The following is a 16,905-nucleotide window of genomic DNA, read 5'->3' on the forward strand; positions in this document are numbered from 1 at the left end:
AGGAGAACCGGGTGTCTTCACTCACGTACTCACCACCACTACATAGGTTACTAGAATTATAGTAGGATTTAGTTATATTGGTCTCAATATATGTCACATTCAGCCCTGGACTTCACTGACTGAAGTAGGGGTCACATTGATCACATTAGATTCACAGATTAGAGATTTTATGTATTTTCTCCACAAGTTATTTTCATTCAAATGAAATGTAATTGAACTTGCACTAATTTTGCACAGATGTTTCACTATTTCAAATAGTATTTCTTAATTATGAATGATTATAGTAGATTGGCTATTTTCATCATTTTAAATTGTTTATAAATAATAATAAAAAAAAGGAACATACAAGGTTTCTACCCAACAGCGACAATATATAGCCAATATGGTTCTGTATCAGTATACAGTATGAGTCGGTTTTAGCAGATTTCATTCTAATTGGCTACTATGCCTGCCTATGAATTTCATAAGCCTGGGTAAACCTGACCTGGCGGGGATCTGCCCTGTTTCGCACACTCCGCACAGCAGTACAACAGGTGACAGCAATTAACTTTGACTTTATATACATTTTTGACAAACGAACAGAACATGGATGTGGTTAGCAAAAGGATTATTTATTTCTTGACCATCAGAGCGGTGCGGTCACTCTACTTTTGTATGATACTGATAGCCTAAACTTCTAATTTGTTCTTGTTGTTTTCCCTTATCAGCATCGTCATGGAGACAGCTGGCCTTTCTGTGCCAGGAGCCTCTGGTCCATCGTTGGGGTTTGAGGAATATTCTGTCTACACCAACCTGTCTGATGAGGAGCTGATCCAGATAGCTATCGAACGCAGCCTCAGTGAAGACCACAATAACACTCCATCCACAGATACCAGACCAACTCCATGTCCACCCAATCCAGAAGTCAGACAGCCCAGCACCCCACACCTTCCCAGCACGAGCACTCAACCCAGCAACGAACACGATCACAGCACCAACTTAGCGTTGGTGCGGCCCAGCACCCGACAAGATCACATTATCACCACTCACTACAGTACTCCCAATCCTCCGACCACAAAGCATGCTTACCGGTAGGTGCCTGAATATGACATCATTGTGTTCTTATTGTCCAAACCTAGCCGAACAAAGATGGTGCTTGGTAGGACTATGCTGCATAATCTTTCTATGGTCGGCATTAAGAGTCAGTGTTATTGTAAAAAGTTACAATGTATGTGGTGCCATTTTTTCTAGGGTGGAGGATCCTCTGTTAGCAGCGATAAAGACTGGTGATGATAACAAAGTCAGCACGCTAGTTAACGTCCCAGGATGCAACCTGGTGTCCAGTAAGCCTCGCTGGCTGGCAATCCACGAGGCAGCCGCCTACGGCCAGGAAGCCTGTCTCAGAGTCCTGCTGACAGGTAACACAAACGCTTGTTGTCCTGCTGAAGAACACTTTGAAAGAAGACGTATATTATTATTATTATCTTATCTCAGTTTAGTTAAGTGTGTCTTGTTTCCTCCAGCCCAGCCTGGCATGTTGAACAAGAAAACAGCAGGGAAACAAACAGCGTTGATGATAGCGGTCAATAATGAGCATGCAAGCTGTGTTCATCTGCTGCTGGAGAGAGGAGCTGATCCTGAAATTGTGAATGAAGATCGAGATACTCCTCTCAAGAAAGGTACAAACACAGTTTGTGCTGCAGGTAGTCATTGATAATGTAGGAATTAGCTGTGTTATGTCTATTCAGTGGTTTCCAATGCTGTTCCTTTGAATCCTACTACTGCTGGTTTTCTCTGCTACCAGGACCTCTAGTACTATTGGTTTTCTATGCTAACATGACCCCTAATAGCCTACTGCTGGATTACTATCCTACCATGGCCCCTTGTAAATCTTTGTGTGCTCAATACAACCAACAAGTTACATCCAAAGCACTTTACAATGTGCATTACATTCACCCATGGCAGAGGAAACCATGCAAGGGACCAACCTGCTCATCAGGAGCACTTGATTTGATTGAACCGTGAACTTTCCTATTCCCAAGTAGCCTCTCTACCTCCTGAGCCACTGCTGCCTCTATAACCATTCATTGGTAGCTGGTATGCAAAAACCAGTTGGGTACTTCAGGACCAGGGTAGAAAAATACTGGTGAATCCTCTTTTAGTTCATCTGTAACTTAACTCTCTCTGTATTTCCTCTGATAAAAATGTTAACAAATGAACAAGCTACCAACTCATCTTAAAATAAAAAGTGTAATTCTTGATTAAAAAAAAAACACGATTAACTGGTATATTGACTTTTTCTCTATACCAAAGTAGTTCAGAAATCAAATCACAGACTAACTGTACAGTCTAATTCAACAGAAGCGCTATTGTATATATTTACCAAAAAGTGTCTGTTCTCCCCAGCATGTGAGAAGAGCAATAAAGTGCTGGTGGCCATGTTGTTAAGCTACGGTGCAGCAGTCAACACCCGATGTATCCAGGGATATACAGCGCTGCATGAAGCTGTCCGTCAGAACAACGTGGGGATCTGTGTGATGTTGGTTTTATGCGGAGTCCAAATCAGTGCAACCAGCAAATACGGGATGACTCCTCTGTCCACTGCTGCTCAGAATGGAAATGTAGAAACATTACGCTACCTTCTCAAACACGGTAAGTAAATCCTACTAGGACCTGTAGTACTGCTGGTTTTATATCCTACTAGGACCTGTAGTACTGCTGGTTTTCTAGCTGTACTAGAGGTTATATCATAGGTTGTTGGACACAGGGTCAGACAGACAGACAGACAGACAGACTGTGTTCTATTGTGTGTTCAGGTGCTGATATTAACAGAGCTGCAGATGACGGTGCAACGGCGCTCTATGAAGCATGTAAGCATGGTCATGTGTCCACCGTGCAGCTGCTCCTGTCTCTCAAAGCAGACGTCACTAGATCGACCAATTCTGGTCTTCTGCCCATCCATGTTGCTGTGCAGAATGCTCACACAAGGTTAGAACACTTCTCTGTTTACAATCGATCACTTACCTTCTACAAGGAAGGCACTTTGCAGTATTGAAAAACACTATTCTCTCTGTGTTCCTGTGGTTTTAATGTCTACTTTTTGTTTCATCAGCATCGTGTCCCTGCTGATTCCCGTCACTAGCCAGAGCAGTATCACAAGTAGCGGCATCAGCCCACTGCACATCGCCGCAGAGCACAATTGCAATAACATCATGGAACTTCTCCTGGAGGCGGGATTCGACCCCAACTGCCAGCTGTCTGAAGAGCGACGTAAGATGTACGAGGACGAACACAGCACTGTGCTCTACTTGTCAGTATACCACAGGAACCTGGAAGCCACTGAGATGCTGCTGGAGGCTGGAGCCAACCCCAACCTGGACTTGTCCAAGCCCCTTCTCATTGCCATCAGGAGAGAATCTATGGAAATGGTGTCCATTCTGCTGAAGTACGGAGCTGACGTAAATGCCTCCATCTCCACTCAGCCCTCTGCATTTCCCTCTGCGGTGCTCCTTAGCATGGACCACCTCCCCATGCTCAAACTGCTGTTGGACCACGGCTGCAACGCTCGCTCCTGTTTCCACTGCGCTCACGGCAGCAAGCCTCATCCCACACAAACACACAGTGAAGAGCAGACGATCTGGAACCGTGATGCTCCATGGAGCCATCTCGAGGTGAAACCACTCTTATGTTTCTATTCAAGATCACTTTTCATATATGACAAAAATGCATACATGTTTCCATTGTTGTCATGGTCATGGATCGGAGTAAGCAGAGGAAGCATGGACAGCAAACAACAGGGTAAATAAGTAGAGTGCAGTGAGAACAATGTAGTGCCTCAAAGAAACTAGGACACACCGGGTAAACAAACTATATATGTCCAAACAACATGCTATCTAAATAAACATTAACATTAACATTGATGGTCAAGAAAAAAAAATCCAAGCAACAAAAGCATGAGAATAAGTAACCAACATACAGTATATCTGCATAGTAAACTAGCATCTATCGAAAACACGCGACCAGAAGGGATACAAGGAGAGGGGAATGCTAGGGGTATAAGGTGGAGTCTGAAGAGTTGAGTGTTCAGACTACGGTGGCAAATTTGGAGTTGGTCTGCTGTTCTTACGGCAGGGGTGTTTCAGTCTTGGAGCCAGGAGGGAGAAGATTCTAGTGAGGAGGAGAGTTGTCCAGGGTGTTATAGGGAAAATGCCTGTGTATAGCTATTCTAAAGGTTGGGTCTTGTCTTGAAGGTATGGGGGTGCCATGCCTTTGGTTGCCTTGTAGACCAGCATCAGTGTTTTGCACTGGGTGCAGGCAGCAACCGGAAGCTAATGAAGGGTGCAGAATAGGGACAAACACACACACATGTGAAATGTTTTGGGTGGTTGAAATCCAGGTGTGCTGTGACATTCTGGATCAGTAAATAGTAAAGTTGGAGATGACTAAGGCCTGGATAAGGAGCTGGGTATAGTCTCCTGAGTGAGGAAGGGCTACAATGTGTGTGTTGAAGGACAGTTGTTTATATACGCATTGCAAATTATTTTGCTAGGATTAAGGTCAGGTTTAGGCATATTTTTCGTCGCCCCCAACGAGGGGGCCCACTAGGCCCGTTTGGTGAGAATAGGCTACAGCAGAAGTTAAGCAAAAAACAGTTGCAACGACAGAGGTGCGCCGTCTTTACCGGACTTGAGCAACGAGAGGCACTGGCGAGCGAGTCGCAGACGAGCGAGTCACGGTGCCAAACGTTGTGAAGTCCGCTAGAGCCAACTCAGCGCTGTTTGAGTTATGTAATCGTAAATTACCCCCCCCCCCCCCAGGCAGTGCCAGCGCCAGCGCCGAGCACTATTTTCCACTACGGAGGAAAGCTCGGTTAATTGTGACTTTGCCTGATTCAGTCTGTCTCGTTATTAAGATCAATCAACTCTTTCAGTATGCTACGTGTGTTTTGGTTGTAAGATGCTGTTTGAAATGGGTTTCATGCATTAATGATTCAATAACATACCACACTGTCTGTAGGCTACTCTTCCGCGCCACTCCAGTTCTGTTGAATCCCAGTTTCCATGTCATATTAACTGGGTTATTGTGCCATTTGATCGGCACCAATTGGTGCTGAGAGTCTGTGATCGACCCGGGTGCGATTTCACTGGCGCTCCTGGAGCAAGTGCTGTTCTGTGGCCCAAGACATCCACCACTACAGGTCAAAATATTCTCCTCTTAATTCACACTTAGTTCCAGTTTTGAGCCACGATTGCATAACTTTAACTCTGCTGTTTAGTGTTTATTAGTATCTTGCCACCGTTTAGCTTGTTGTGATCCTTGTTGTGATTTGGCGAATACCAAAACGCTTGCTTGTTTATATCTCAGTCCACTTTTTTCTTTTTTGGGGAGATTGCTCTGCGTACCATTACCACCAGAGGGGGCCTTGCGGACCACCGGTGGTACGCGAGGCCTGCATACCACCGGTATTTTTATCCCACGATTTTGTAACGCCATTTTTTACACCCAGTGCCAATTGTCTATGTAATCCTGGGCACTACCTTCCCTCTGCCAACCTAAGGAGGCTAGGGCCGAGCTCATGCCTCCTTCAATGCATGAGAGCCAACTGACCTTCTTGTCACCTGACAGGGGTGAGTTTCCCTGGTAGGACGTAGCGCGTGGAAGGAACATGTTATTCCAACCAGCTCCTTTCCCCTCCATCAGGCGACCCGGCTGGCCAGGGCGAGGCAGTATAGTGACCAGGTTTACTGCATTTTTTTGTGAGGATACCTACCCTAGGGAACACGGGGAGAACATGCAAACTCCACACAGAGAGGCCCTTTCGCCAACCCCACCTAGGGTATGGGCACGGATGACGCGGAGGAGAGAACATGCCCACAGCGTCCCCTGCGGGAATCGAGCCCAGGACCTTCTAGCTGTGAGGAGACAGCGCTACCGACTGCGCCACCGTGCCCCCCGCGTACCACATGTTGAGAACCACTGTTTTAGACAGACCTAGGATCAGGTTAGTGCAGCAGCGACATGAATGGCTGTGCATCTTGCGTGATGTTTTAGGCTGGTCTATCAGATTAGCCTACTGCAGCGCAAAAGCAAGCCAGGCTGATTTGAAAACACTGTTGTGCAAATCATGGATTCCTCTGACGAGGTGAAAGCAAAGCTTTGATCATAAAATGGTTATTGGTCAATAGGTCTGCTATTAATTCATAAGTCCACATTTATTTACAAAGAAAACATTTTGTCACGCATATTAAATGAACACCTCTGCGCATATTTATTTATGTTTTTTTGTAGTTTCATATGCGCTTTTTTGAAGGGGTGTCTGGGTCGGTCTGTCTCAGAATCTCGGAAATAATCGGATTTCTGAACAAATTTCACCGGTCCAATTAGGGTCCGGGTCCGTAAAAAAGTCGGAATGGCTCGGAATCGGACAACATTGTCACGGGTCCACCCGGGTTTGGTTTTGTTATTAGAAAAAAATCTCGGAACAGCTCGGAATCAGATTTCATAGTGGATAGAGGAAGAGGAGGAGGGGTCTCGGGACCCCAGGTTATGTTTTATGATGACGGTTTGAGGGTGGCTGGGTTTAGGTGGGAGAGTAGAGAGAGTGAGAGAGAGAGAGAGAGAGAGAGGGGGGGGGGGAAGGGGGGGTTATGAAGTAGTAATCTGAGATCTGTAGGGTGGTAACAGAGAGGTACTTAGAGGGAGATGAGCAGCATAGTTTTCTAGGCTGTCTGGTTGTGTGTTTACTACTCTGTGTTTTCTATCCTGTCTAGTTCTGTGAGGCTGTGTCCAAGCCATCCATCAGTCACTTGGTGGGGCCTCTCGTTTCTCTGCTGTTAAACTACGTCAGCCACGTCAGGCTGTGTTCCAGACTGATGGAACATCTGGTCTCTTCTCCACTCTGGACCGAAATCAAGATCAGAGCAGGTACGTTTATTATCTGGTCTCCAATGAAACAAGACAGTGCAAGAACTACAGTAGTTACTGTGATATGACATATACTGTGTGTGTGTGTGTGTGTGTGTGTGTGTGTGTGTGTGTGTGTGTGTGTGTGTGTGTGTGTGTGTGTGTGTGTGTGTGTGTGTGTGTGTGTGTGTGTGTGTGTGTGTGTGTGTGCCTTTACAGTGCCTCCTCATCCTCTCATGCAGCTGTGCAGACTGAGGATCAGACATGGTGTTGGCAGGTTAAAGCTCCTCAGGGATTTAGATCTTCCTTCCAGACTCATCAAGTTTCTCTGCTATGAAGTGGACTGTAGTTCACTGGAGGACCTGGACACACCAATGGATTGGACCACTCAATCAAAGATCTCTGCCCACTGAAACGTCTGGGGAATTATTTAAAAAAAACATAATAGCAGAACCAGTGAAAAGACTTTATGGTGGACCTTCATATTGGTATAGTGATATGATTTGTCTTCAAAGCAGTGGGTGTAGGTTTGTCAGCAGCTGTTCTCACCACTGTTCTAGCTCGTACATGTAACTAAGATTTCACCAGATGTTTCTAGGTGGAGCTGTCTCATCATCTGTCTACGTGAGACTAGTAAACCCTGGTCTTCTAGAACTGCTGGTTTTATATCCTACTAGGACCTCTAATGCTGCTGGTTTTCTGTCCTACCAGGACCTCTAGTACTACTAGTTTATTTTGGGACCCCTCGAAATAATCATATCTGAACCCCCCCACCCCGATAAGCACTTGGAATGTAGGAGTTGAGGCATTACATTTTGTTTGTCTCTGTTCCACAGATACATATTGTGAAAATAGCAGACGCCTCACGTTGCGAGGCGTTGTGAGCTTGTAGATCAGCTATTTTCAAAATGTTTGCCTCTTTCTTATATTGTTTGACAATTTGGCCAATGTTTGACCAGTCTTTATTGTATAGTTTGTTGATTACTTTTGATGCAGTAATGGTCTTGCAGTGAATTCAAGCAGGTTTCTGATTCTCTGTGTTTTTTTTAATGAATATTTGTGTTTAAACATCCATGGTGTCATATTGTAAATGAGTTCTTTAACACACTGTAAGAGAATCAATGTCATTAACATATTATTGTTGTTGTTGTTGTTATTATTATTATAGATTCACGTTCATTATTATTATTATTATTAGCAATAGGACACTTTGGTAGAGGGTTGGGTTGTGTAGCTACCTTGCCATGATCCAAAGTGTAGGGGCGAGATATACAAAATAGTTGCTCCATTGATTAGAAATGGATCATTCAAAATATATTTGTTTTCGTTTGTGTCATTGTACAGTGAAACAGCTTTCATGGGAAGTCACTATTTTAGGCCGTAAACAAACGTAAATAAAGCAGATGTTGCCGAAATTACAACTTCCTGTGGATTTTGCTAATTCTATTAGGAAAAGGTTTTCCAGTTGTGTTTTCAATATTATACCGTTGTCGGTATCAACCCTGATAAACCCATATCAGTTTACGCCTATCACCAACATAACAATCAACCAATAGCAAGGAGCACAAGGATCAGATCCTAGATCAGTACAAGGGTCAGATCAGATGAGGTGGGGTTGAGATGGGGTGCTTTGTGGTTTCTACTCGACTAACATAACAAATTGTGTGCTCAATACAACCAACAAGTTAATTATATTCACCTAGGGTTCTTGTTGTCATTCTACTGCTGATTACTAAGGGACTACTTGTAAGATGGTGAAAAATGGTAAATGGTTTGCATAGTGCATTTATCCAAAGCACTTTACAGTGTGCATTACATGTATTACATTATAATGTGCATTAAATTCACCCATGGCAGAGGCACCAACCTGCACATCAGGAGCAGTTAGGGATTTGATTGAACCGGGAACTTTCCTATTTAGTCCAGACATAAGAGGTTAACATATGACAAATTGCATCAAAAACTCTTTAAACATTGTTTGTTTCATAAATATGATAGTAATAACATATCAAACGTCGGCCCGGATCGTCGCTTGGCGGTCCGGGCACAAAGGCTTTAAAGTAGCCTGACAGTGCATCGCGGGTGCGAGTCCCGTTCCCAGCAATCTTTACTGCATGTCTCTCCCCATCTCTCTCTCCCTGTTTCCTGTCTATCTCCACTATACACTATAAAGGCAGAAAAGCCCCAAAAATATCTTTAAAAAAAAAAAAAAAAACTCCCAGTGGTGGAACATATTGAAAAATGCTGAAATAGGTCATTGACGCCAATGTTAAAAAAGTATTTAAGCATGTTTTCTTGTCTAATTTCCACACAAAAAGTTCAATACCGTCCACTATCAACCAGAAACTGTGTTAGATGCAGCATACAGTGCATGTATTAAAAAAAGGCCAATAAGGAGGGAGTAAAGCGGGCCGCATGCTACCATTTTCGGTGATCACCCTCTCACCGCGGTGGTTTGAAAACTACAACATGACGTCACTGAGCCGCGGTGATAAGCGACTCACCGCTCACCTCAACACATCTCTTTTTTTTTTTACTAACCGAAATCACCGGACTATGAGCGCCTAATATCCAAAGCACCGTTTCGGTGGTCACAAACGGTGATAGGGTGACCACCTCATTTGGTAGCATGCAGGGGCCTTTAGAGTAGTCAAGCTTGGAGATGACCGAGGCCTAGATAAGGAGCTGGGTATAGTCTCCTGCGTGAGGAAGGGTCTGATCCTTCAAATGTTATAGAGTGTAAACCTACAGGAAAGAGTGACCGCTGCAATGTGTGTGTTGAAGGACAGCTGACTGTCCAGGACTACACTCAGGCTCTTGGCGGGAATAGAAGCCACCAGGGAGTTGTTGATGATGGAAACAGTGAGATCCTACATGGACTTACCTGGGAAGAAGAGATGCTCAGTCTTATCTGAGTTGAGCTTGACGTGGTGGGAAGACATCCACTGTGTTAGATGTCAGCCAGGCATGCAGCGATGTACTCTTCAGCTTGAGTGGCGGGGGAGAGAGGGGGAGAGAAAAAACATCCAAACAATGGTCTGGAGACCGATCGTTGACATCCACTAGACTCTAGTGGATGTCAACGATTTTAGGACCTCATCTGGAGAGAGAGTCGAGAAGGAGGACATGACATTAGGTGAGTTAGACACTTGATTAGTGGGACGGTGAGAGAAACACCTTTTGATGTCTTCGAACTTGTTAAGAAATGAGGTGACGAAAGCTTCAGCAGAGGGATGAAGGGGGGTGGGGAGAGGGGGTTTAAGGAGGGAGGAGAATGTGGAAGAGACACAGGCATGCTGGCTTGGAAGAGAGAGGGCAGTGACAGTCAAACACAGATGAATAGTGGAGAGAAAGGAGGAGGTTGAAGAATCAGTTGAGATTGAGAGGGAGGGAAAGGAATCTGGGGAGAGAGAGAGAGAGGAGTGGATAGATAGAGAGAGAGAGAGAGAGAGAGAGAGAGAGAGAGAGAGAGAGAGAGAGAGAGAGAGAGAGAGAGAGAGAGAGAGAGAGAGAGGAGGAGGGGTCTAGGGACCTCCGGTTACGTTTTGTGATGACGGTTTGAGGGTGGCTGGGTTTAGGTGGGAGAGTAGAGAGAGAGAGAGAGAGAGAGAGAGAGAGAGGGGGGGGGTGTTATGAAGTAGTAATCTGAGATAAGTAGGGGGGTAACAGAGAGGTTAGAGGGAGAGCAGCAGCATAGTTTTCTAGGCTAATCTCTGAGGTCTTCCAGGACTCTGCTGACCTGTCTGGTATTGAGACGCAACACTCAAACTCACACAGGTTAGTGTACAACACACACACACACACACACACACACACACACACACACACACCACACACACACACACACACACACACACACACACACACACACACACACACACACACACACACACACACACACACACACACACACACACTGACCTGTTTTGACTGACTTGCCAAACATAACATAACAAACATAATGATAGAAGTGATGAATGAGGTCCCATCCCGTCTGTCATTCAGTCCCCCAGGTTGGAACAATCGATGGCACCCCGTTATCACAATTATTATTAGAACTCCACAGGCCACAAGAAATGTCTGACATTTCTCCTGACTGTGTACAGTAGAGCCCCCCCACCCCCCCAACTAATGTGCATGTGTGTTATTTAGGCCAGTGATTTTCAAACTTTTTACTGTTATAGGACCCCCAAATTATTATGTATTAGGCCGCGGACCCCGAACTGAAGAGATTTTATGCCAGGGACCCCCATAAGAGATTTATGTTGTTAAGATGTTTTAAAAAAAACATATTTTTTCTTCACATTCGTTCAACTTTTTTTTTCTTATTGCAGATCTACAAGCTCACAATGCGTTGCATGGCGACGCATTGTGAACGCATAGATCGGCTATTTTTAAATAGCCGACGTATAGTGGTTAAAGTGCTATAACCGATTTCGATGCTATATCAACACATTTTGCCTGGGATCCCCTTTAACACTCTCAAGGACCCCTCGGTAATGTGAAGTACAAATTATTCATATATTTTTTCATATTATGAACTTTGCATCTTTGTCCCTTATGTATTCATAATTCAGGTTCTGACTTTAGAAGGAGTAGTGCATAGAATGTACAGTAGGAGATATGCTTTTATTTATTTATTTTCACTTCAGTTCAACATACATGAATGTAACTATAATTGGAGATCAAAGGGGTCAAAGGGATCAGTGGGAGAAAAAAAAACACGTGCATAGTTTGTATAGTTATGTGACACTATGTGTTTCCTGTCAGGTGATCCAGCGGGCAGCCATTAATGTCGATGAAAGCAGTTCTAATGAAGAGGTTCAAAGTGACCCTTCACATTACAGTCCCACTGCTGGACACGTGGTCCAAAGCTGTTGAGTACAGTTAGGGTCCTTTCAGACGGCAAGCGGCCAACGCGCCTATGTAATTCACTTTCAATGAGAGGCGGACGATTATTTGGGACGCGCTGAGAAGTTGAGGGGCGGTGAGGCGAGCGGGCGCGGTCCCGTGAAATTTTCGCGCGCGTGCTCGTTTGTGCACATGTGCGCGGGCGGCAAGAGCTGGATTGTGGTGAGCTTTTTTTTCCCGCACCGCGCAGGAGGACAAAACAACAATGATCGCGGCGCGATCACCGCTGATCCAAGCGGTAACACGCGCGTGGACCGCTTACCGTCTGTCACAACCTTTACACAGATGGTTCCCCCTAGCCTGGGTGCCAGCCTGCTTCGCTACGTTCGGCGGATTTTTTTTTCTCTCTGCGCTTATCAGTCTGGAATGCCCCCGATTGACTCGTCTTGTAGAACTACACTGGAACTACATATGTTACGTTAGGCAACGTCGTTGCTGATTGGATGTTGTTCAAACGAATGACGAATCAAAACGATCACATCGTTTTTTTTGTCCCACCCCGCACCACAGACCAATCCGAACTGATAAGCGCAGAGAGAAAAAAAAATCCGCCGAACGTAGCGAAGCAGGCTGGCACCCAGGCTAGGTTCCCCCCTAAATGTCATTAAAATAAGATCTGGTTGCAAAATCGGTGAAGTGGCCTTTTAATGTTGGACTATTTTTGCTGAATGTTCCCCAAGTATTGCCAAGCGTTACCCTACTTTTGCCAGATGTTTGACTATTCTTGCTGAATGTTGGTCTATTATGACATGCCCAGAACAGGGAGTGTTTGATCAGTAACAGGGGTCTCTCCGTCTCTGCAGCTCTTTAGGAAACAGAAAATATACATTTTCAGGTCAGGATACCAACTTCATCCAATCAGGAGAGAAAAATCATACAGCATACAGGATCAAATAAATACATTGGAAGTGATCCAAAGACATGAAAACTATACAATTTAAGCTGATGATGGGTGCTCTCTCCTGATTGGATGAAATCGGCAACCCACCTGTAAATGTATTTTCTGTTTATTAAAGAGCTGGAGAGACAGGGAGACCCCTGTTGGTGAACAAACACTCTCTATAGCTGTGTGCGTGTGTGTGTGTGTGTGTGTGTGTGTGTGTGTGTGTGTGTGTGTGTGTGTGTGTGTGTGTGTGTGTGTGCGTGTGTGCGTGTGTTCGTGCGTGCGTGCGTGCGTGCGTGCGTGCGTGCGTGTGACGACCCCAGCTTACCTCGGAGGATCAGGTCACATCAGACTGACATCAGAGTTGACACAACAGGTGGCAGGATGGCAGACCGTTTTATGTTTATGTTTGTGTTTGTTAGAGGATCCCTATTAGAGACACATGAACGAGCCTCTAGTCTTCCTGGGGTCGGTAATCTGACGATCCCATCCGTCATAGCAGTGGTCCTCAACCGTAGACCCCCAGGTTTAATATGCATTAGGCCACAAGTGGTTCTCAAAGTGGGGTCCAGGGACCCCCAGGGGTCCTTGAGGGGCTTTCAGGGGATGCCCAGCAAAATGAGTTAATATAGCATCGAAATCAGTTCAACAACTTTAACCTCTACGTGCTATTTGAAAACAGCAGATCTACAAGCTTGCAAGCGCGTCCGACGTGTTGAGAGCTTGTAGATCTGCTTTAAAAAAAAAATAGAAACAATGGTGGGAGCCCACATATTAATTTGGGGGTCCTTGAAATGAAAAAGTTTGAGAACCACTGCAGTAGACCACGGACCTCCCTTTGATACATATTTTTAATCTCTGGGACCCCTACACTGTAAAATCATCAGTGTTAATTTAACTCTGAGAGTGTACAAATGGAACAGTGCACGTGAAGAGGTGAGCACAGCACCTCAGTCAGAGGTGGAGGAAGTACTCAGATTTTTACTTGAGTAAATGTAGCAGATCTACAAACTCGAAACGCGGGTGTGAAACGCTGTGTTTTGAGCTTGTAGATCTGATACTTTTGCTATTCTTGAATTTGAACCCTGAAAAAGAACAGTTTTGGACAAATGAGGTTTCCATCCCACAGAGACAAATTTCAGGTACTTTGCAATGAATATTTGGCGAAAGTAGCCGATCTGCAAGCTCACAAGATCGACTATTTTTTAGATTTGGTTATTGAGGAAAAAGGCCTGGGTGACCCCGATCAACGAAGTAGAGTTTAAGAGATAAAAAAATCCCAATCAGGTAATAATTCTCTATTAGTCAGCTGTCTGAATGGATGTTGTGTCTAATGTAGTTATTATATAGTTAAAGGTAGTGTAAGTGATATTCTTTGGCTATGAACTAAGTTTCTTATTGAAAAGTTTAAGCTATATTTTCAGATTTTCAGTAAGTACTATCTGTTTGTTCAGTAACAGGGGGTCTCCCTGTCTCTCCAGCTCTTTAGTTAAGCAGAATATACATTTTCAGGTTGGACAGCAATAGGCTCTATGCACAGCAGCCATATTGGGAATGAATTGGGCCCCTTCCTTACTTCCTTCACAGGTGTCACCAATAATACTAACTAGACGCGTCGCAATTCCGGGGAAATTGCAAAGTGTGGTTGCGCCGACGCCGGTCCCCCTATGGGTCAAAGTGGAAATGATTTTGGGAATTTGTTGAGTAAAGCACCCTCGACATGTGATTCAAATTTGGGATTGACCGGACGTTTCGTTCGTGATTTCTGGCATTTTTGGTGAAACGGGCCCCTCCCACTAATTTTGGAAGCCAATTATGGACGAACGGTAAGGACAATCAAAATGCCGTTTGGATATCTTTACCGCATGGGTCCATAGATCATGTGTACCGATTTGTGTGAGATTAGGACAAAATTTGAAGGAAAAGGAGCAAAAAGTGTGTTTTGAAGGAAATTCAAAATGGCGGAAAATCTATCCTGACGCAAATGGGCGTGCCTATATGGGGAGATGCGTCGGGACCCAAGGAATCCAGGTGAAAAGAAATTTTGATTTTACGAGCTACGGTTCAAGAGTTATAGGCCAAAAGGTAAAGTGGGCTGTTATAGCGCCACCATGTGGCCGATTGGTGTAATTATTTTTCTAATAATTTTGGACTAAATTATGAACCTCCCTTCCAAATGTGGTAACTCTAGCTCTTACGGTTTCTGAGAAAAAAATACTTGAATGGGAGTTTTTGCAATTCCCATTAAAGTGGATGGGGAAATTTAATGCACTAATAAATCAATATCAAAAAATCTATCCTGACGCAAATGGACGTGACTTATATGGGGAGATGCGTCGTGACCCAAGGAATCCAGGTGAAAAGAAATTTTGATTTTAGGACCTACGGTTCAAGAGTTATAGGCCAAAAGGTAAAGTGGGCTGTTATAGCGCCACCATGAGGCCGAATTGTTTAATTATTTTTTCAATAATTTCGGATAATATTATGAACCTTCCCTCCGAATTTGGTAGCTCTAGCTCTTACGGTTTCTGAGAAAAAAATACTTGCATTTGAGTTTTTTCACTTTTACATGAAAGTGGATGGGGAAATTTAATGCACTAATAAATCAATATCAATTAAACTATTTAACCAATCTCTTAGCAAAATACAAGCACACGATTCCCGATTTAGACGGTCATTTTGACATATGGCACAACATTGGGGGATGAAAACTGTGGGAGGAGATGCGGTTTGAAATAAAGTTTATCTATAAATAAATAAAGAAACTAGAAGCGTCGCAATTCCGGGGAAATTGCAGAGTGTGGTTGCGCCGACGCGGTCGGGACTCCAGTAATACGCCGGGAGGAATACCGTCGGAGACTGCGCCAATTACATCGTCACGTCACTCCTGAGATCGCCTGCGTTTCATTTTTAGAGGATTGATCCCCCAAAAATCATGTTTTTGCATCAAACGGTTACATTTCGAGCATTCGTGGCGCCCCCTATGGATCAAAGTAGAAATGCTTTTGGGGATTGGTTTAGTATACCACCCTCGACATGTGATTCAAATTTGGGATTGACCGGACGTTTCGTTCGTGATTTATGGCATTTTTGGTCAAACGGGCCCCTCCCGCTAACTTTGGAAGCCATTTACGGACGGACGGTACGGACTATCAAAATTCCGCTTGGATAGGTTTATCGCATGGGTCCATAGATCACGTGTACCGATTTGTGTGAGATTTGGAAAAAAATTTAAGGAAAAGGAGCAAAAAGTGTGTTTTGAAGAAAATTCAAAATGGCGGAAAATCTATCCTGACGCAAATGGGCGAGGCCTATATGGGGAGATGCGTCGGGACCCAAGGAATCCAGGTGAAAAGAAATTTTGATTTTACGACCTACGGTTCAAGAGTTATAGGCCAAAAGGTAAAGTGGGCTGTTATAGCGCCACCATGTGGCCGACTGGTGTGATTATTTTCATAATAATTTCGCAAAAAACTATTAACCTCCCCTCCAAATCTTGTAACTGTAGCCCGTACGGTTTCCGAGAAAAAAATACTTGAATGGGAGTTTTTGCAATTCCCATTAAAGTGGATGGGGAAATTTAATGCAGAAATAAATCAATATCAAAAAATCTATCCTGACGCAAATGGGCGTGGCCTATATGGGGAGATGCGTAGTGACCCAAGGAATCCAGGTGAAAAGAAATTTTGATTTTCGGACCTACGGTTCAAGAGTTACAGGCCAAAACGTAAAGGGGGCTGTTATAGCGCCACCATGAGGCCGAATGGTGTGATATTTTTTTCAATAATTTCGGACAATATTATGAATTATCCCTCCAAATCTGATAACTCTAGCTCTTACGGTTTCTGAGAAAAAAATACTTGAATTTGAGTTTTTTCACTTTTACATTAAAGTGGATGGGGACATTTAATGCACTAATAAATCAATATCAATTAAACTATTTAACCAATCTCTTAGCAAAATACAAGCGCACGATTCCCGATTTAGACGGTCATTTTGATATATGGCACAACATTAGGGGATAAAAACTGTGGGAGGAGATCCGGTTTGAAAAATTGTTAATCTATAAATAAAGTGTATAGAGTACTATAGTCTGGTTGCCCTGTTGGGCAACCACACTAACTAGACGCGTCGCAATTCCGGGGAAATTGCAGAGTGTGGTTGCGCCGACGCCGGTCGCGGGTCGCGGCCGCCGGGACTCGAGGAATACGCCGGGAGGAATAACGTCG

The 16,905-nt window shown here is 44.2% G+C and overlaps 2 protein-coding genes across 2 annotated transcripts in view; both read left to right on the forward strand.

Annotated features, from left to right (window-relative positions):
- Window positions 1-714: 714 nt before the first annotated feature.
- On the forward strand, window positions 715-11,763 carry LOC311062571 (ankyrin repeat and SOCS box protein 2-like; the record flags this gene model as incomplete). The annotated part of the gene is made up of 9 exons (XM_084081711.1): window positions 715-1,070; window positions 1,231-1,397; window positions 1,503-1,658; window positions 2,386-2,631; window positions 2,796-2,967; window positions 3,092-3,650; window positions 6,750-6,903; window positions 7,594-7,601; window positions 11,653-11,763. The coding sequence occupies 9 exons, from the start codon at window positions 715-717 to the stop codon at window positions 11,761-11,763; spliced, it is 1,929 nt and encodes a 642-aa protein (XP_083937837.1).
- Window positions 10,543-16,905, forward strand: part of LOC311063869 (ankyrin repeat and SOCS box protein 2-like) — a 29,681-nt gene continuing 23,318 nt past the window's right edge. The window contains exon 1 of the mRNA XM_084083484.1: window positions 10,543-10,659. The gene's annotated coding sequence lies outside the window, so the exon portion shown is untranslated. The remainder of the gene's footprint in view (window positions 10,660-16,905) is intronic.

The sequence above is a fragment of the Gymnoscopelus microlampas genome (assembly GCF_963454915.1).
Source record: "Gymnoscopelus microlampas genome assembly, chromosome: 16".
NCBI classification, from domain to species: domain Eukaryota; kingdom Metazoa; phylum Chordata; class Actinopteri; order Myctophiformes; family Myctophidae; genus Gymnoscopelus; species Gymnoscopelus microlampas.